Source organism: Asterias amurensis, chromosome 8, assembly GCF_032118995.1.
Source record: "Asterias amurensis chromosome 8, ASM3211899v1".
NCBI lineage: Eukaryota > Metazoa > Echinodermata > Asteroidea > Forcipulatida > Asteriidae > Asterias > Asterias amurensis.
The window spans coordinates 11,736,378-11,757,756 of NC_092655.1; the positions used below are offsets into that span (position 1 = coordinate 11,736,378).

General features: G+C 39.3%; 1 protein-coding gene across 1 annotated transcript in view; it reads right to left on the reverse strand.

The window, feature by feature from the left end:
- LOC139940329 (prominin-1-A-like) overlaps nt 1-21,379 on the reverse strand; it is a 105,344-nt gene that overhangs the window by 16,577 nt on the left and 67,388 nt on the right. Inside the window, exons 14-21 of the mRNA XM_071936535.1 lie at nt 19,878-20,051; nt 18,144-18,299; nt 16,804-16,887; nt 15,556-15,639; nt 14,651-14,857; nt 13,026-13,115; nt 10,963-11,164; nt 501-581 (exon numbers count right to left, since the gene is read on the reverse strand). Of these exons, the coding sequence (XP_071792636.1) occupies nt 501-581; nt 10,963-11,164; nt 13,026-13,115; nt 14,651-14,857; nt 15,556-15,639; nt 16,804-16,887; nt 18,144-18,299; nt 19,878-20,051 (1,078 nt within the window). The remainder of the gene's footprint in view (nt 1-500; nt 582-10,962; nt 11,165-13,025; nt 13,116-14,650; nt 14,858-15,555; nt 15,640-16,803; nt 16,888-18,143; nt 18,300-19,877; nt 20,052-21,379) is intronic.

The window sequence follows — 21,379 nt, forward strand, 5'->3', positions numbered from 1 at the left end:
CGTTAGTATGCGCGTTTCAGATACACAGATGCACAACTGATTGGGCTCGAGTTAGGTAAAAAGAAGTCTGGGTACTGCTTGCCGTGTGATAGTCGTTGGACTATCACATGGCAAACGATGCACTTTCACACGGCCGCCGTTTCTAGTAAAACTAAGACATACATGTATCATGTGACACGCTCTAAACCAATGAAAAGGCAGATTTGTAAGGGGTGTTATAATAACAGATCTCCCACAATCTCACTATAATGTTATACTGTGACCCTCTCAAGGTAGCACTTAAATCATTGTTGTGCTCAAAGGCAGCTCTTAAAAATTGGCCAGGATCTGATTTCACAGGACCGTGTTCAGAATTAAAACTGCTATAAACAACAAATCAACATCTTGCTTTGCGGAAACAGATTACCAGCTGTTACAACACTGTGTAACATATGTTACTTGTGACTGGTTCCCTGCTATTTTTTGCTTAGCAGGTTTGTGGTATTGGGGTCCAGACTTACCTGGAATGTAGTGAGGATTCTGCTGAGGTTGCATTCCACCTTGCTGTCTGATACTCTCTACAAGACGAATGTTATCATGGCCTACGGGAAAAAAAAGAGAACAACATCGTCTTTATTAGACTAAATCATTCAAAAACCAAAAAGGAGGGTCAGTCCCTTATCATTTTACACCCGTTTCAGACAGGCGCTCCAGAGTTGCGTCGAACCAAAATCTAACTTAAAGTACATGAAAAGTTTGACGTCTGAAGCAGTTAGGAGCGACTAGACTTGCTAGAAGACGAAAGATCGACTGTTGCAGTCGTTCGGAATTTCTCTTGAGGGCCTTGGTTTCAGACGCTGATCTTTTCATGAGCCAAGCCAATGTTAACGTTATGTTAAGTTCGCCTGTCTGAAACCAAAATTTATTTGGGTCGACCTACGGTCAGTCTTAATCTATTTGGTTCAGCACGACTCTGGCGCCCCTGTCTGAAACAAGTGTAACTCTCATTAGAATAATCCTGCAAGCATAATTCTTAATTCTTCTTCAGGATTAAACTACCTTTCGTGTTTTTTTTTAGGGCAGGCTGGAGCTGTGGTGCTCGAACAGAACTTACATTTTTCAAATCCCTCTAAAACTTCTGTTCTCTGTCATGCTGTGGGTTCGTTGCAGTGATTTATCTTGGAATTCGACCTCTAGGTTTGACCTAACTGTTGGACTTCAGATTTTCAATAACTATTTCAGTTCTCAGCGGTTTATCAGAGTTTGATCTCCGAATTTGTACTGAAGGTTCATGTATGACCTGACTGTTTGACCTCAATATTAACAAACGTGCTCCGAGGTTCAGTTCAATGTTTAATCTCAGAATTTGACATCCAGGTATGACCTGACTGTTTCACCTCAGATCTCAGAATTTGACCTCCAGGTACGACCCGCCTGTTTAACCTCAGACATTAACATATAGGCTAGCTTAAGTTAAGACAAAGAAACGATTCACCCAATGCGTTAGTAAAGCTTAACTCCAGCAAGTGATTTTCTAGGTGCCTCCATCACCCTATAACAAATCCAACACCATTTAGTAACTGCAATCCCAAACAACATACATGTACAGTAACTTAGCCCCCAGGTAATTGGACTCTGATTATGGTGGGATGCATGATCCAATGTAAAGCTTGATCAGTTATTAGTGTGCAGTCCTCAGTCTAACACCATTTAGTAACTCAAAACCCAAACTGTTAGACTCTGATTTTATATAGTGTCATGCCTGCATGATCTCATGAAAATCATGATCAGTTCACTAGTACCTCGGTCAAACATCATACAGAAACTCAATGCCCAAACTGTTGGCCTCTGATTATGGTGGTATGCCTGATCACATGTACAGCATGATTAGTTTACCAGTGCACAGTCCTCAGTCTAACACCATTTAGTAACTCAAAACCCAAACTGTTAGACTCTGATTATAGTGTCATGCCTGCATGATCTCACGAAAATCATGATCAGTTTAGTACAGTCCTCAGTCAATCAACATACAGTAACAGAGCACCCAAATTATTGGACTCATGCTGGATCCCATGTAAAGCATGATCAGTTTACTTGTGCAGTCCCAAACCAGCCAAACCATGCAGTCTGATTCCTCTAGCCTTAGATAGTTATGGTCAGTGCTGTGTACTGAGAGAGTTGCGACATGGAGGGACCAATTTTCTTTGGTCAAGTCTCTACTGGACGCCATTTTACATGTTTTAGGTACGAAAACAGCACAGTGCAATGTGCAGATAAGTCTGGCACCCTGCCAATGCATGTTTTGGACACAAATTGGAATTTAATTTTAAGTCCACGCAACTCTCTCAATATAATGCAATCCTGGGATACAATTCAAAGAAATGCATTGGCATTTTATGACACATTTAAAGATAATTGGTTTTAGACACCTCCACCAAGACATGCTACATACGCTTCTGACTATTTTGTCCTGGTCCGAATTGAAAAATTATTGTTTCCTGAGCATGCTGGGCTGAAAAGCTTGCATGCTTGATAAAGTACATTAGTCGCTGCTTCCACAGGAAACACACCATTACAAAGTAAACAATATCAATTTTTAAAATGGTAACACACGGTTCTTCAAAATAAACCTTAAAAACCAAAACTGTTAATAATACCAAAACTGGGTTCTTATACAACACACATATATATACATGCGTCCTACCATTGATTTCACAAAGAGTTGGGACTTGTCTTATCTCGAGTTAGGACGAGTTACTCTTCCTAACTTAGGATTAATCTTCAAGTCTGCATGCTACAGTGCAGGGTTGGGACTTGTCCCAAGTTCTAACATTAGTTCTAAGTTAGGAAGAGTTTTGCGAAATCGACAGCTAGTACATTGTAGCTATAGATCAATGCACTTTACAACGTTGTTATTTGGTTCAACAGGCACTTTGACCAATCCACAAACTTCCTCAACTCCCTGGAAAGCATAAAACCTAAAGCTGATGTTTATTAGCACTAAGGGGTTATAAGCTCAACATAAAACCATCTCAGATTTCCATTTCAACATCTGGGTTAAGAGAAGCAATTAATGGTTAGGGTAAAGCAAATTATGGTTAACTGTCTTACTCAATGACATAAGCGTCATGACAGAGATTCGAACCCACTCTCTGATAACTAGGCCAGCAGATCTCGAGTCTGATGGGCAAGACCGCTTGGCAAAAAACACCATAATAAAAGGTTGTTTACTTTTGTTTGTTTCTTACATTATCAGTTTGTTAAGCATCACAACCAACTCATATGACAACAACAAAATATGCAAATACTACAAACTGTTGAGTTTACCTTTTAAAAAAAGTTTTATTTTTTGAGTTGTTCATCAATTTTATCAACTTGAACGAAGTTACATTATTTGTTCTTTTGTTATAGAAAGGTAAACAAGTGCGTATAAATATGTGTAAAACTCAATAAGAATTGCTTCATAAATACCCCAAGAAACACAGTTGATCGGTGCCATACTGGGCGAAAATACCCCCAAGAAAAGCCCCCGTAGCGCCTAGAAATCATAGAGCACTGTGACATCACCAGGGACTCAATCAAAGTAAAGCCAGGTTCACACTGGACTTTTTTTTTTTGAGAAGTAAAGCAACTTTAACAAAATTAATTCAATGGGACGCATGGTAAACCAACCTTCCTGTCAACTTAGCGCGACCGTGGTGTAAAACTTACAAAAGAGGTCGTGGAAGACTCCCGCGCAGCCATGGTAATTTAACAGGGTTGCTAAAAAGTCCAATGGGAACAGCTCCGCGCTGTAAGCAGAGCTTAGAAACAAGGCACTCCTCCAGCTACCAACTGGACCAACACTTGCTGGAGGTTATTGACCCACATGTGTGATGTTCGTTAAAAAAATATTTCCAAATTATCACAAGATAGTCATAATTTAAATAAGAAACAACCTCACAAAAGAAAAAATTAAAACCCAGCAGCTCATTCTTGAAACACACCACTCCTATAATTAGTTTTTACTCTAATAAATGATTTTTGATATTAAAAAAATTGATAGATACTGATCAGTCTGAGAATATACATGTACATGTATGGAAATCGAAATATGAAATGAAACTATAAGTACTTTTGTGAATCATCAGTTTGCCAGTTAGATTGAAATGATGCCTGGTATAAAAGCCTTAGTTTGGTCACCAGTGAATGCTCAATAGGCCGATCAAGTAGGCTCCGCCCACGACGCACGTGTGAGCAAGAACATGTGAGGCTCTTTAATGCCTTTCTGCACAACTCTGCCGCGCCCCAAGATACGCGCACGCATGTCGGACCTTAGTGTCGGACCTTCGTTGCATTGTGATTGGTCAATACGCAATGGGACAGAGCTTGATGGATCGGTCTATTAGAAATCTTCAGACATTATCCAGTGTTGCCATGAATGTCACATGGTGCAGTGCTTTTGCATGAGCACACATCAATATTAAACAAAATGTTTATTCTAGCAAAATCGACACCCAGCACAAGTAAAAGTGGAATAAGAGAAACGGCAAGGCGCAGGACTGAGGCGTTAAGTTTTTCTGTATTCCACAATCTTGAATGTGATCAAGCCAATTTGACGTGCAACTTAAAATATATGCAGCACAATACGCTGAGTTAGTTGGATCAAGCAATATTGCATAGTACCACACTCTTGTTGCTATGCACTTACAAATCAGAATCAAGGGTTCAAGTTTGCTTAAAGAAAATGGCGTTGGTTGTCTTTTATGTACTAAGAAAAACTCGCCCTGCACCATGTGGGAATCCATGAGAATTAGTCTGAGGAATTCAAATTGAGCATTCACTTGTGACTGAAGAGGGCATGGTACCAGACATCATTTAAATCTAACACGTGTATGACTGAATGATGAATGCATGTATTTACAATAAATTGTTTTGATTTAAAAAAGAAGATAGAAAGTTACTATAAAAAGGCACATTGTTATACTTTTCTCATAAAATTTGTTTCAGTATCCATGATATATATACACTGGATCGAGAAACTTGTAGATTAAAAATGTTCAGTTTGTTTTTCTTGAGCTTCTAGTGTGATAAAGAGGACGGGAAATGACAAAATTAAATTTTGTGATGTTCTCATTTCCCAATAGACAGAGTCCTCATGTGAGTGGGGAAAGATTTACAAGTCTCTAACCTCACGCTAAAAAAGGCGTACAAATTGTCATTGCAGAACTCAAGAAAATGAAAGACCATTAAAATGGTTTAGTTCATTGCAGCATCTTTGATCTTGCACATTTTGGAATGTATGTATTTAACTACCGTCAATCGGCAATTATCACCAAAATTGATTAAAAATTATCCTTAATATTGCATATTTTAGTTTAGCAATGGCTGAAAATCTGTTATCCGCAAAAGTTTTCAACGTTTATGGTAAAAATCGTTTGAACGGACGGACAAAGAATCATTGCATAAATAGTACCCATTAGAAAAACATTAGCACCAATACAGTAGATTATGATTGGAATAATTTCCGACAACTTAGAAAAACCTGCTGCCAATAGTACCTGCTGAGACGATATTAGTACAAATTCACAAACTCTAATAATTCAAATTTATGTACAAACAGTAAAAACCTTGCGTTAGTTACGCAACATTTTCAACACTCATTTCTTATAAGTTTTGTTTGAAGCTTTGCATGGTGTGGGTAGGAAGACACTATAAATAATAGTAAACTTGCGGGTACAACCATGTATAAATCTCTTTTGATGGAGTGGTCTCGACATTTCAAACAGTATACTTTGCTCGTCTTCAGGAGAAGATGAGCAGAGAGAAGACGAGCAGAGTATACTGTTTAAAACGTACAGACCACCCTAGCCCTATATAGGACTCTTTCTCTGTACACAGGAACAGAGTCCTAACTATTGAGGCCCGTTTCTGGGGCGGAAAAATTTCACAGCTTCATAACTTAAATCTTACCTGCGACAAGCCACTAATTTCAACAGATTCACATTCCATGGCGGCATACATTTTTCTGCGGTGGGTTTTGGTCCTCATATTTTCCTCACAAATCCGTCATTTTCATGAAATAATGCAGCTTCAAACGTTAAAAAATTCCAGTTTCGATCGTTTTCTCACAGTGTTGTCTGTTGTCGTGCGTACACGTATACATTCAAGTGCAAGACGCATGATGCAAGCTTAGACGCATGAATTCTTGGTCACCGTATATTGACTGCACAACATTACCATCACAATTCAAAATTTGCGCGTCGTGCGTCTTGCGTACACACGGCAGACTGTGAGAGTACGAACAAAAACGGGAATTCCTTAACGTTGCACTAACTTCATGAAAATGACGGATTTGTGAAGAATATATGACGATCAAAACCCACCGCAGAAAAACATATGCTGCCATGGAATGTGAATCTGTTGAAATTGGTGCTTTCTTGCAGGTAAGATTTGAGTTATGAAGCTGTGAAAATTTTCCGCCCCAGAAATGTACCCTGATGTCCAGGCTAAGACCACCCCATCATTTTTTAGAGCCAACACTCCCACTAAAGAGCAGTTTACAAATGGTTGTACCCACAAGTTTACTGTTTACTTATGGTTTCTTCCTACCCATTTCTAGTAGGTTTGTACATGTACCACACCACCCAAGCAACTAAAAATAAGAATTTGCAAATGCAAAAGACAGACCATAGCTCATTGAATTGCTTTGGCTACGTCTTTGGCTAAATTAAAGGATAGTCCTTGTCAGCGTTTTGGCTATAGCTGCAGCCAGTACAGTAACTTCGGACACAACCATAGTACAAGGATTGGCTTCAGTCTAACCTTTGACCTACATGTGGCTCAAAATCTTGAATGTCGAAAAGAGTAGAACTGAAATTACACGGAGGCAACAAAGGCCTCTGTTGCCCTTTGCCTTGACCTTGGTGCCCTTTCAAATGTTTCCCATACACATAAAGATTTTCCAAAGGAAGTGCCCTTTGTTAAATAGAAAATGGCCTTGCCCTCCAAAAGATGAAATTCCAGGCCTGCGAGGGGCGTGCTCCCTCCCTCCGAACAGGGAACTACACTGGAACTACTGTACATGAACCTAAGAAAATAATAGGCTTTGTGATACATTATGCGGATGAGGAGGGTTTAGTTCTCCCCCAAATGTTTGCTTTCCGAGCCACAACTGAGTCAAAGGTAAGAACACTAGCGGCTTCAACAAAAAACAGTATATTAAAAAATAGCTCTTAAAAAAGACATTAAAAAGCTTTTGAAAATAGCTTAAAGACACTGGACACTATTGGTAATTGTCAAAGACTATATTCTTCACAGTGGGTGTATCTCAACATAACAAACCTGTGAAAATTTGAGCTCAATCGGTCATCGAGGCTGCGAGATAACAATGAAAGAAAAACAACCCTTGTCACACAAAGTTGTGTGCTTTCACATATGCTTGATTTTGAGACCTCAAATTCTAAATCTGAGATCTCAATCAAATTTGTAGACATTTTTTTTCTTGAAAACTACATTACTCCAGAGAGAGCCGTTTGTTTTATACTATCAACCTCTCCCCATTACTCGTTACCAAGAAACGTTTTATGCTAATAATTATTTTGAGTAATTACCAATAGTGTCCACTACCTTTTAACCGAGAATTACAAATAATCATTATTACAAAGGGTTACCAGTACAGAAACAAAAATGATCATGCAGTGATGTTAGGAGTGTACAAGTACATGTAATACACAAAAATCAAAATGACAAAATGAGGTAATACAATATTTCAGGCATGCATTGGAAATATTTTCCGATGATAAATTTTGAAGCAGCGGGTAACAGGGTGAAAACTCATGCAGTAAAAATGATTACAACATAAAAAGTGAACACAAAATTAACGATACATGAACATTACATTTGCTTAACTAAAAACGGCGAAAGCAAAAACTAAATCTTGCAAACTCAAGGTAAAAGAAAACGATAGCGGAGTTGCATCAAACAAAGGGCTCACTAAAGAGCCTAAAATGGCAAAGAGTGGCTTAAAAACAACGCACCAGCAAAATCATGCAAGTTAGACATTGAAAATACGGTTAAATGATTCAAAGTTATGTAGTGTATAAAACAAAATGGTAACTAACTGTCTAGGTCACGGTTGAAATGAAAGTGAGGCTATATGAAAGAGAGGTTGTCTGTTTCTCACAGGCATGACTGGCATCTGTTGCTTGCATGCTGCATGCATCAGTGACACTGACCTACATGTATGAGCAAGTTCTGGTGACTGACTACTTGAACAGAACGTACTGTGACGTACATGTACATGTACATGTACAGCTCTCACATTGACCATAGTTTGATCATGCTCCAGTGCCTTGTTCGCTATAAGTCAATCTCCCTGTGCTCTATGGTTTTTGGTTAGTCAAGTCTAGTCACCATCTGAACTTGCTCAATACTGTAATCTTCGGTGTATAAGCGGCCGGGTGTATACATGTACATTTTATGTAAGCCGCAGAAGTTTTTCTTAGGGCCAAAATCAATGTACAAGCTTTATAACATTACGGGAAAGCTCCATTATTTGTGCACTATTTCTTTCCTAGCTAGAAAGAAATGAGAAACTGCATGGAGCTCAGTTTTCATTTAACTCGAAACAAGAAACGTTGACAATTAAAAGTGAAGTTACCACTGCAAGCAGACAAAACTAGTCTGGTTACCTCCGAATTGTGTGCAAACGACACCTAAAAAGTTCAGGGAATAAGACTCAAGACGGCTGGCAATGACTATGTCAAATGTTTTCATGATCTGCAACTAAGCTATTCATCTTACAGACATGACACAGATCTCTTTCTACAAACCACAGACAACTATATTTATGTCAATAAAATTATGTCACCCTCAATCAAGAAATCCAGATGACCTATTTTTCTAACAGTTGTATTTCCGTCACAGCTATACACAACCAGAAGGTCACACCAGCTAAATTTGAGTCTAAGAATAAATATCAAATGATATCTTCTAGGGATATCACAATTCTTCCTTTTATCAATATCTTTATCGATATCTTTATCGGCACTTCACAGCCATGACATCAATAATGACAACCAACATAGCAAAGATGTACTTACGTGTAACCTACTGTATGAGATTCCCTACACAATCTGAAATCCAATACATGCACTTACAATAGACGATGTGACCTCTGACGTCACACGAAAACCATAACATGATTCGCGCGCATACCGCCGGGCAAAACCTTTGTGTTTTGGCAGCCAGCTAGAAAGTGTACGCAATCTTACTACGACTACGCAACTCAGTGCCTGGCGAAACATGACGTATATAGTTTTTTTGTCAACAGAGGGCGGTTTGAATGTAAACATAGGTCACATCGTCTATAGCTTAATAGACAGGTTGCCAGCCCCTCCATTGTACTCATGAGTTTGAGTGTATAATTGCTGATGCGATAACGCAGACCCAGAACAGACCACATGGGAACAGACTATCTCACAACTAAATGCTCATTATTATGCAAGATTTCGTTTCGTTAAGTTTGCCCATACATGTTGGGGAAAGAATATGCAAGAGACTTGTACCACCAATGGTGCACTTCTTGACATGAAAATTTACCACAAAAAGCAGCATCTTAAAAATGATACATACATGTATGAAGAACATCAATTTAAAGGTACAGTTCCTAAGTAGTATGCCAAATCGGTCAAGTTGGGAGATCCGATATCTTTATAACTGACATCATAATCTTCAAGGCACTGGTATTCAATGTAAAAATCTAACCTCTGACAATTTTAAAAACCTGTGGTGCTCTCACATAAGTCTCTGGTAAACTCAGGAGGGGGGCTCCAATCTGCTTTAATAATGGCAAACACAGCAACAAATGTGGGGAATTTTTTAACAGGGGCAAAATTATTTCCCTCTGCGGTTGAGTCTAGTTGATGCTGTGCATTGGATCGTTAACACTTCAGTATGGCCACATGGTTTATTTTGTGTTCTCTCAAAAACATGCAATGCTTCGACCGACACAGACCATGCCATGCTTTTTAAAGCAACTTCAACCATGGAGAAAAGAGACAAGCAATTATATCTTTATCCTAACATAGAATATATCCTATATGCAACTAACAGTGGGTAGTGCAATCTTTTTGGGGTTTCCAATTTTAAAACAAATTTCGGACAGTACTTAAATCATGTTGGTAATTAGAAAAACTAAACCACAGCCCTGGACTCTCATCTTTCAGAGCTTGAATTTCATTTTGGAGAGGACAAGGCCATTTTCCTTTTTAAAGGGCGTGTCCACTGAATAATCAAGTCTATGGGAATGTTTTGACGGGGCACTAAGGCCAAAACTAGGGGCAACAGAGGCTACGGCCTCTGTGTAGATCCAGGTCTGAAATCATATTGTACTGTGTTTGCAAGAATTGCAACAAGCTACAGGCCGTACAAGTAAAGTTTTGAAGGGGGCACCAAGGCCAACACTAGGGGCAACAGAGGCTATACAGTAGTACTGTATTGTACATGTACATGTACCTTGTCCCTAGCGCAAGGATTGCAACAAGCTACAGGCCGTACGAGTAAAGTTTTGAAGGGGGCACCAAGGCCAGCACTAGGGGCAACAGAGGCTATGCAGTAGTACTGTATTGTACATGTACCATGTCCCTAGCGCAAGGATTGCAACAAGCTACAGGCCAAATGAGTCAAGTTTTGAAGAGGCACCAAGGCAAATACTTGGGGCAACAGCGGCTATGGGACTATACTGTACTGTGTCCCCGATGCAAGAATTGCAACAAGTTACAGCCATTCGAAGGGGCACCAAGGCATTGAAACCATATTGTACTCTGTCCCCTAAGTTTTGTAGGGGCACCAAGGCCAATAATGCTAGGGGCAACAGAGGCTATAGTACTATGTTGTACCATGTCCCTGACGCAATAACTACAACAAGTTACAGGCCATATGAGTCTGTTCTTGATCTAAGGGGGTGATACATGCGATTATTACTACGGATCCATCCATCACCTGTGTGGCCGTCTTCGGACATGTCCTCCAGCGCCATCTCCTGATCGCTCAGCCCCCGGGACGACGCTCCCTTCTTGCTCTTCTTGACCTTGGGCAGGGCCTCCTCGTCCATGATGCGATAGAACTTGGCCAGCTTGACGGCCAGGAAGATGGAGAAGAGGATGAAGATGGCGCACCATCCCGTGGTGAACCACAACGTGTTCTGTTGATGAAGAGAACATGTTTACAGTACAAGTAAAATTATGGTTTGTGGGATTTTTATTGAAAAATGTCAAAGCACCATATCGCTCAATAGTCCAGATTTTGACTATATCGCAACGTGACCCTCCACATTGAGGGTGCATTTAGAGAAAGCTTTTCTAACTACGCCCTTAACGTCAAGACAAAGTCCAGATAATGAGCTGCCTGGTCTCTGATTTGTAAGCCAAGGGCACAATTCAGAGACCAGGCAACTCATTATCTGGCCTTTGTCTTGACGTTAAAGGCGTAGTTAGAAAAGCTTTCTATAAATGCACAAAAACGGTCCACACACTGCACTAACGGCTGAATTGCAATATAATTTACAATCAAACTGTTTCAATAAAAAAGTGTTATAAAAACCAAAAACAAAGAAGCCTGGGATAACCAAACTGGACTTAAGAATACATCCTGTACAATTAAAAACAAATTAAAATGAGAAGCAAATGAAGAAAGGCGTTTAGAGCATCAAGTTTTGAGGTTTAGTCATCGGGTGTGGGTTCGAGTCCCGGTCATGTACTTGTGTCCTTGAGCAAGACACTATATTGCGCTTCTTAACAATTGGGTAGAAATGGGTACCTGCAAGGTTCGAGGTTGATATTGTGTTTGAAAATTCTTGTGAGCACCATGGCAGCCCGGGGCTGTATGTAAAACCCATGGAGCTGAGAAAGATTAAAGGAAAGTTATTGGCCTAATGACCAGGGCACTAATGTAAAGCGCATCGATACGCTCTTGTAAAACTGCACTACAGTGGTGTACACAGTATACTAAAAGTTGTTGTTAATTACAAATACATCAGAGACTTCAAAATTCCAGCAACCTCAAAATAACTTGAAATCGATACTGCTCAGACATGACACCCCGTATCACTCTTTCTTGTCGCTCTTCAAGAGCACTCCACATTTACTTTTCATTTAGAGTTTGCGTGAAGTGTCATGACCGGGATTCGAACCCACATCCGATGACTAAACCATTAGAACTTTAATTTGATACTCTTAACTGCTCGGACATGACACCCCCTACCTCAGTCATTCTGCAAGGGCAATCAACATTTGATTCTCATTTAAGGTTTGCGTGAAGAAGGAGCTCCCCCTAGAGTTAACCAAGGGGGCATGAGTCAGTTCGCATGGGACTGACTTCCCCCAAACACCGGGCAAGGGAAGGGAACTTTAATTCCCAGTGTGCGACAGCTTATTAAATTCCCCAATAATTGAGATTGCAAATCATGTAGGAGTGCTATTACTTTCTCTTCCCCGCTAAATCCTGGGAGTGGATCGGATTAAATCTTTAAAAACATAATTAAAAACAAAACTAAGCTGTCAGGAAGTGACATTTTGAGGGGCACGTCTGATTTGGAATGATTTTTGTTCAAGGTGATGCAAATTTTTTCAAGTTTTTTTACCAGTGTAGATAAGTAAAGACTATTACTGCAGCAAATTTCACGAAACACTAGAATTCATTCTATCTCGAATGACTCGTTCTTAGGAAGGGTTTAATGCGTCCTAACATATATGGATACAGAACTTAAGTCGTTCTAAGTACTAAGATTAATCCAGGTAAAAAAGAGTTTGGTGAAATAACTGTCAGGTCAAGTTAATAATTTTTTCGCTACATGCCCTGCTTTTCTGTGGACCTCTTTTACAGTCTCTCTTTACGTACCTCTTTTAAGTCTATATTTATTGTGGAAAATAAAACTACAACGGCAAGGATCTATGTGTGAGTCACATCAAACCAATACTTGAATGTATTTTCTTCCTGCACTGTCGCAGCTTATAATATTTGTTTTAGTCAAAATGCAGAGGTGCGGAAAATTGAGCAAATCTTACCAATGAGTCAAAGGCATAGTAGCACAGTAAGTTCACTCCAGAGTCATATAAATCACGCACTGGCTTACACTGCGCCAAGTCCTTTTCCAACTGCCAAAGAAGAATGGAGAAAAAATACCATATCATTGTCGTCTTAATGGCAAAGTATACCCTTTTTTTTTTTAACTGTTCGATTGATTTAAAGACAGTGGACACTATTGGTAATTGTCAAGACCAGTCTTCTCACTTGGTGTATCTCAACATACATGTTGTACATTGTACATGTATGGATAAAATAATTAACCTGTGAAAATTTGAGCTCAATTGGTCGTCAAAGTTGTGAGTGTAATTAATGAAAGAAAAAACACCCTTGTCATACGAAGTTGTGTGCTTTCAGATGCTTGATTTCGCGACCTCAAAATCTAATTCTGAAGTCTCGAAATCAAATTGGTGGAAAATTACTTCTTTTTCAAAAGCTACGTTACTTCAGAGGGAGCCGATTCTGACATTTTGTTATACTATCAACCTCTCCCCCTTACTTGTTGCCAAGTAAGGTTTTATGCTAATAATTATTTTGAGTCATTACCAAAAGTGTCAACTGCCTTTTATCCTATGTATATAAATGAAAATGTACACATTAACACTAACATATTCATTTAAAAAGTTGGTTGCGTTAATGAGATATTGCCAAAAATCCGGAGCGAATATGTCCACGCAGGAAGAATATTAATCCCTAATAGAAATACACACTATGAGAAGCATTATGTGATAACGTTTCTCAGATTCAATTTTTTTGCCAATAAAAACTATTATTTTTTAACATGACCACATTACTTTGCGGTAAAATGTTTCTCAAAATGCTTTTTACTATCAAATGCAACAGGGGTTGGTCTAACTACATGTAGAATGCAGAATTTGTGGGTTCAAACCAACCTTAGTGCTTTCTGTGTCCATGGATTTTCGGCATGACACAGCAAGCACTAAGCACAGTGTTTAGCACACTTTGGTGGATGGGAGACACCAAAATTAATAACGGACTCTTAAATGCTTTGAGGACAAAGATTTACTTTTGTGGTTTGATTATGGTTTTGCTTTTGTGGTTTTTCTTGTATCCAATTACATACATGTACATATAATGAGTAGGGTAGATGGCCTTTTAGCCTTCGATCCAAACTGGACCTTCTTCAGAGGCATAAAACAAGTAGAAACAATTATATGTATCCATTTATAGAAAATACATGTATATATGTTTATATATTTATATATTTAAACCACTTTTATGGTGCAGTAAACCATCCTTTCAAACTGAACATCATTTGTCCTCAACACTTTACTTCTGTTGGTTCACAGCCACCAACTGTTTCTAAAACAAAACCTTAATTGGCTATAAATTTCCCGCTTTTTTTCTGGATCCTTCCCTTGATCCCTTTCCCTCTTTTTTTCTATAAATGGAAATGTATTTGTTTGTCCTTGTTTTATGCCTCTGAAGAAGGTCCGGTTTGGACAGACAGCTAAGGCTATCTACTCAATATGTATATACCTAAATTAATATGAATTATTAATTTGATTTGTAAGTGTACTTTTGGGCCTGACTGGTCGCCAGTGCATAAAAAAAATGCACCAAAATAATTGAAATGGCAACATACCTGGTCATCAATATGTGCTACAAACTGGTCAGCGTAGCCGAACACGGTGTCCACGTACGCTATTGTTATATTCTGTAGTTGTACCTCAGTGTTGTTTGAGTTAACTGCTTTATCCACTTCACTCAATTGAGAGGCAGTGCTACTGATGTTGTTCGTAAGAGTTTTATTTACTGCATAGAGAACCTCAGCATTGTACACAATCAACATCTACGGACAATAAATTAAACAAAGTTAAATGTCAAAACAGGCTTGATGCTCGAAGGCACTTTACACTGTTTAAAAAAAAAAAAAATTAATGCAAGTTCCCCCAAAACAAGGCTTAAAGCCACTCTAGGAAAACGGCTACAAGGAAGAAAACATAGAATTGCATAAACTCAGTGGAGCTGAAGGTAGGAATTGGTATTCCTCTTTAAAGATGGCAGATCATAGGATGAAGGGAAACATGCACCAGGCAAGGAGTTCCAAAGAGTTGCAAAACGAGGGAAAAAGCTACTGGAGTAGCTCTTTGTTCTACATCTCGGCACGTCCACAGATAAAGGATGACAACAAGCAGAAAGCCTGGTCTCGCGCTCAAACACCCTGACAGGAGGAACAAGGTTGGATAGACTGGTGGAACATTTACATGTACTATGGAAATATCTGTAAAACAGAGAGAGACTGGCTACAGAACTTCGGTGAGAAAGGGGTTGTAGTGTAGATCCTAGTTCTTCTCCAACCAGGTTAACAATGCGCTTCTGCACGAATAAAACAGGTGACAATAGCACCCTCAAGAGTCCTCTTTCCCATTCGAACAACTGTGTGGCTGTGCGATCTTTATTGTTTTCGTTTTACAACTGCTATTTTTCTGAAGGGATTTAAGCTGGTCGCTAGCAACCAGTCGGCACATTACAAAGTTAAACTCTCACCTTGTTGACATCGATGGGAGTGACAAAGTCATTTTGAATTCTCCGTATCTCAAGACTGATGTTCTGAAGCTGTTCTTTGATTGCCTGTTATAAAATTGCAAGAGAAAAAAAGCAATTTAAACTGAGTCCACTCAGGGCTCATAATTAACACAGGACCACAGGCCCGAGTCCTACGATTTTAGTATCAGGCCATTAGGACACTCATTTTAGGATGAGCCCAGTGGTCTTTTGTTTTTGTCATTTGAATGAAATACCTCAGCAGCCATTTTGAGGTAAGGTGGACACAATACTTAAACACTATAGGCTTTGGGTAAACTTCTTTGTATACACATTGCACTCCAATAGTGTCAATACATGTAACAATGTATTGTACATCATCAGTTTCAAGATATTTTTGTAGCATTCCTTTAGAAATAAATCCACAAGCCCGATGAGTCATCGTCGTCGACTGCCATATATTTTACTTGTCGCAAAAACATACACTGTATGTCACGTGGGGGAAAACCATGTGTGCCTAATCTTGTCTTGAGGTGTTGGCATTTTAGTAAAGCGCCCTCTATTGGTGCAATGGAAATATGACATTGAAGTACATGTAAAACAGACATCGTGCTAAACGAAAAATTAACAACAACGGCTCCAATAAAAGACCAACACGGAGCATTTTAATGGGTCTAGCCACCGACTCACATGTCAAAATCAAATCGCAAGGAAAGTGCTTCCCGATTCCATGTATGTGCTGCTTGACGATCTTTTTCAGATGTAAAAAAAAAGGAGATAAAAACGGAACGGGAAAAAAGCGGAGCCCGCAAGAAAAACAAGGAACGAGAAAAAGGGGAACCCACGAACAATGCGGACTGGTAAAATTAAAAAGAGCGGAAATCCGCTTTAAAGCAGAGATTTCACAGGATTGGGGCAGACCGGGGTCGACCCAGGGAAGCTAACCTAACGCACCCACCAACAATGTGTCAAAGCAAGATAAGGACGTACTTTATGGTAAGTTTTCTTTATGTGGGTTCAAATCTTAATCCAGCTATTAGCACAAAAAGTTGCCTAAAGCTTTTCGTCTAAGTGAAAATGAGCGGGAAACCTGTCACTACATGTATGGTACTTGTGACTTAGTATTTTGGAAAGCATATTATTGTTGTGCTTAGAAGCTTTGGGCAAGACTTTAAGCCATAATGTGCCTCTCTCTAACCAGGAGTATAAATACATACATTTGTAGTCAGTCAATGTGAAAAGTGTACTTACAATGTTAACAGTTTTTTCGCTCTCAATGTCCAATTTTGAAGCAAATTCATTCAAATTTTCAACTGTTACATTCGTATCCAACATCTGTAAATGGAAAAGATAAAGAAATAAAACAATAAAAAAACGGCGGAATACACAATTTTTCTTATTACTAAAGAGGTGGATACAACATACGTGTAGTCATGCCCATTAAAAAAAAACTCAAGTCTGCAAAAATTTACTCTGCATGGTCCTCTGCATGATCTGCTGCCGTGCGTACGCGTACATTCGCGTGTAACAAGACATAAACAAATCCGTCCTGTTGGTCACTGCATCTTGACTACTCAGCGTTAACATGCAAACGCAATACAAGATATGCGCGTCGCGCATCTTGCGTACGCACGGCAGACTGTGCGAATTCGATCAAAACGGGATTTGTGAGGGATTGACGACCAAAACCCACCGCAGAAAAATGCATGCTGCCATGGAATGTGAATCTGTTGAAATTAGTGGCTTCTTGCAAGTAAGATTTGAGTTATGAAGCTTTGAAAATTTTCCGCCCTAGAAATGGACCCTGCTATCCAGGACGTCACTGTAGTATAATACTTAAGTGATATACCGTCAGGGCTAAATGATCCCCCAACTGTAATTCCTCCTTGCAACTGGAAGGAAGGAAGTTTTTGAGCAGAAACACAAAGTTTCTTTAGTGGTCTGTGAGACATGTTAGAGCTGATGAGGATGTGCTCTGACGCTATCTCTGTTTGAGTAACAGTGGTTTGCTGCTATTTGAGATTTTTTCCTACCTGAAAAGTATACCTTTGGTGTTTGGAACTGCTTTGATTGTTTTATAAACAACCTGTAACCTGTAACCATTTCATTTCAAAAGGTGGTTGCGTTTTTGAGATATCAAGTTCAGAGTGAATATGTTCACGCAGGAAGAATAATCCCTAATAGGAACACAGAATCTGAGGAGTGTTACTGACAGTTATGCTTTTCAGATTCCCATTTATGGAGGATAAAATGAGATATTTTTGACATAATTGCAGTGACTGCAGTACTTCAAAGAGAAGAGTTTCTCAAAATGCATTAAACTGTCTTATCCAAAACTGCTAAAGACCACTGCTGTAATTTTCAGAGTCATTACAAAACGTACACACTCCAGACATTCAAGAGTAAATTAAAACATATCTATTCTCTTCTCGCTCATAAACCTACTTTTTCACAGCTCTCTTACCAGCACAATGTATATTGTAAAATGCGCTTTATAAGTCTTATTTATATTATTATTAATATTATTATACAGACCCTTCTAAGTTTAATGAAGTCGGTGCACAAACTAAACGACCTCGCATTTAACTTACCATTTTGAGTGTATCTGGATCTATACTTCCCAGGTCAATACTGTCAACAGCTCCAGTTAGACTGCTTTCCAAAGTTGGGTCGTAGAGGTCTATATTTGGCAATACAATAGCACTCTTCAGTTTATCTGAAGAAGCTAGCTTTGCTTCATCAAGTTGCTACAAAATATAAACAAATAATGGAACCAAACTCAATCAAGCTTCTTAAGTCTGTATCAAGTTGCACCTTCTATCATTTTGCTCCCCACACCTGGAGTGCACTCACCATCTCAATCAGGGAATCTGACTCTCTATGCACATTCAAGATGTGTATCAAACATTATTTATACCCAACCTTATGCGCTGTGTTCTTGACGTAGAGGCGCTTCTTAAATGCCTTACATGTATTGTAAGTATGTACATGTATGTATGTATGTACGATGTATGTATGTATGTATGTATGTATGTATGTATGTAAATAATGACAGAAGATATGAGCAAAACTTGCACTATAGCATGTATAGTAAATTTAACCCTCCTACTAATGTACTATCTGAGAATTCAATATAACCCGGGAAATAGCCACCTCTATTTCGGATAAGGGGTAAGCGGCAAAACCAGGGCCCAATTTCATAACGCTGCTTAGCGGTAAGCAAATTTTTGTGCTTACTGTAGCAGACAATTTTGCAAAGGTGTTGCGCGTTCGTGATGGATTTGTATTGTTACGTCATTTAATTTCGTGCACTACATGTACATGTAAGCACCGGGAGGTTAGCATGCCTTTTTGTGTGCTTACGATTAGCAGCGCTATGAAATGAAGAATGCACAGTAAGCACACAATCAGCCGCTCAGCAGCTCTATAAAAATTGGGCCAATCTGCGTGTTTACTGTAGCACAAAAATTTGCTTAAGCCTAATAGCGTATTTCACAGGTTAGCAGAAAAATTGGGCCGCCATATTGCGTGTTTACCGTGGATTTGCATTGTGATGTTATTAATTTTCGTGATAAGCATGCCTTTTCGTGTGCTTACGGTTAGCAGCGCTACATGTACATGTATGAAATAGAAATTGCACAGTAAGCACAAAATCGGCCGCTGAGCAGCGCTATGAAATTGGGCCCTGGTGTATTCTTGAAATGTGCAACTGAGCCCTGTGGATTAGGGATCTAGAATGGGACAGTGTGCCGGGGTAACCATGGTGGGAAACAACTCACACGGCTTCCTCTGGGCTGTATTCCGCAGGGATAAGAGATGCAGTGTGAAAAGGGCTTGAAGTGCCTTGCTCACGAGTCTTTGCTTACTTTGTCATTTAGTAGTTTGTTGGTACATGTATGTCTGTCTGTCTGTTTGTCTGACTGTCTGTTTGTTTCGTTATTGTATTGCCCTAAGCATGTACAGTGTACCTTTAGTCTTTTGTTATGTAAAGGCAAACCGCTACAAGCTACCTGGCATATTTTGGGCTTTGCCTCCATGCGCTTCCCGCCAGTTTATTCTGTTTCTGGATTTTATATACATGTATATACATGTATGTTACATGTACATGTATGCATTACATGTACATGTAGTTATATAATATTGTGGAAATGTTTTGTGGATATAAATGTGAATTGACTTGAATTGAATTGAATTGAAGGACACAAGTGTCATGACCGGGTATAGAACCCACACTCTGCTGCTGACAACACCAGAGCTTGGATACTAGACCCATCAACCTCGACACGCCTTCAATTTACGAAGCGTGAAATCAGAAGACTGTTTACCTTTTGCACTTCATCTACAGTGAATATTGTTGAATACTGCAGAGCTGTGTAGAGAGTGGCGTCCTCTTGACACTGGGTCAGGATGGATGAAGCAGTCAAGTTAATAGAGGAATTCTGGAGCAGTTGCTCTCCCAAGAAGTACCCATCGCTGATGTAATCAGGTTGATCGATGGTCTGCCATGGAGAAAAAAAAATGGAGGAGAAAATATGACTCTAGGAGTAAAAAAAGAAACAAACAAGGAATTGATGCATTAAAGTATACCTCTGTCACTATGCCATAATTCATGTTGCCATTCGAGCACTTTTCAAAATTGAACAAACCAGCCAGACCAGTTGGTGAGACTACTCCTTTATACATAGCACCATGTTATGGTTTACAAGGTGCTATGGCGCAATATGCTGCCAATCAAGCCAGGAACACCGGGGCGAACCCTTTCTCCTACGATAAGTTACATGTACACAATACACAGGACCAATAGCTTTACATCACATCCGAAGGACGAAGCATCGTGGTTAAGTGTATTGGTTAAAGACACAGGTGTCACGACTGGGACTGGAACCAACACTCTGCTGATCAAGAAACACCAGAGCCTGAGTCTGGTGCTATGAACTGCTCAGCCACGACATGACACGCCACGATTCAAGATTATTCATCGCTTGCATTGTGGGACACTGACTAAAAGATCTTAAGGTGTTTAGTGATGACGAGCCATTATCTGGTGTGGCGTGAGCTATCATTCAATCGCACTGGACTCAAACACTGGTGTTTCTGATCAGCAGAGTGTGGGTTTGAGTTCTGATCTTGACACTTGTGTCCTTAAAGGAACATGTTGCCTTGGATCGGTCGAGTTGGTCTTTGAAAAGCATTTGTAACCGTTTGTTATAAAATCCATATATGGGTAGAAAGATGTTTCAAAAGTAGAATATAATGATCCACACAAGTATCACTCGAAATTGAGTGGTTTTACTTTTACTTTGCGAACTAACACGGTCGACCATTTATGGGAGTACAAAACTTGACTCCCATAAATTGCTGACCATGGCGTACAAGGTAAATGGAAAACCACGCAATATTCTACTTTTAAAATATCTTTCTAACAATATGCATTTTATAACAAACCGTTACAAAAGACCAACTAGACCGATCCAAGGTCAACGTGTTCCTTTAAGCAAGACCATTATTGCTTCGTTCGTCCTTCGGACAAAGGAGACCTCTTAAAGACGTAGTAATTGGGTACTTTTTGTAAAACAAAACACAATGACCACAGATTTACATTAAACTTACACAATTTGAAGATAATCATGGTACAGTAGAAATTTCCCTTAAAATATTACTTGCTGAGGTGCTGTAGTTTTTATAAAAACAACTGATCTTATACATTTTTAGGGCTAAAATAATTGTTGTGCAATGTTTTACTCATTTCTAAAAAACTACAGCTCCTCAGCAAGTAATATTTTCAGGGAAGCTTTTTACCATCATCATTTTCAAACCACGTAAGATT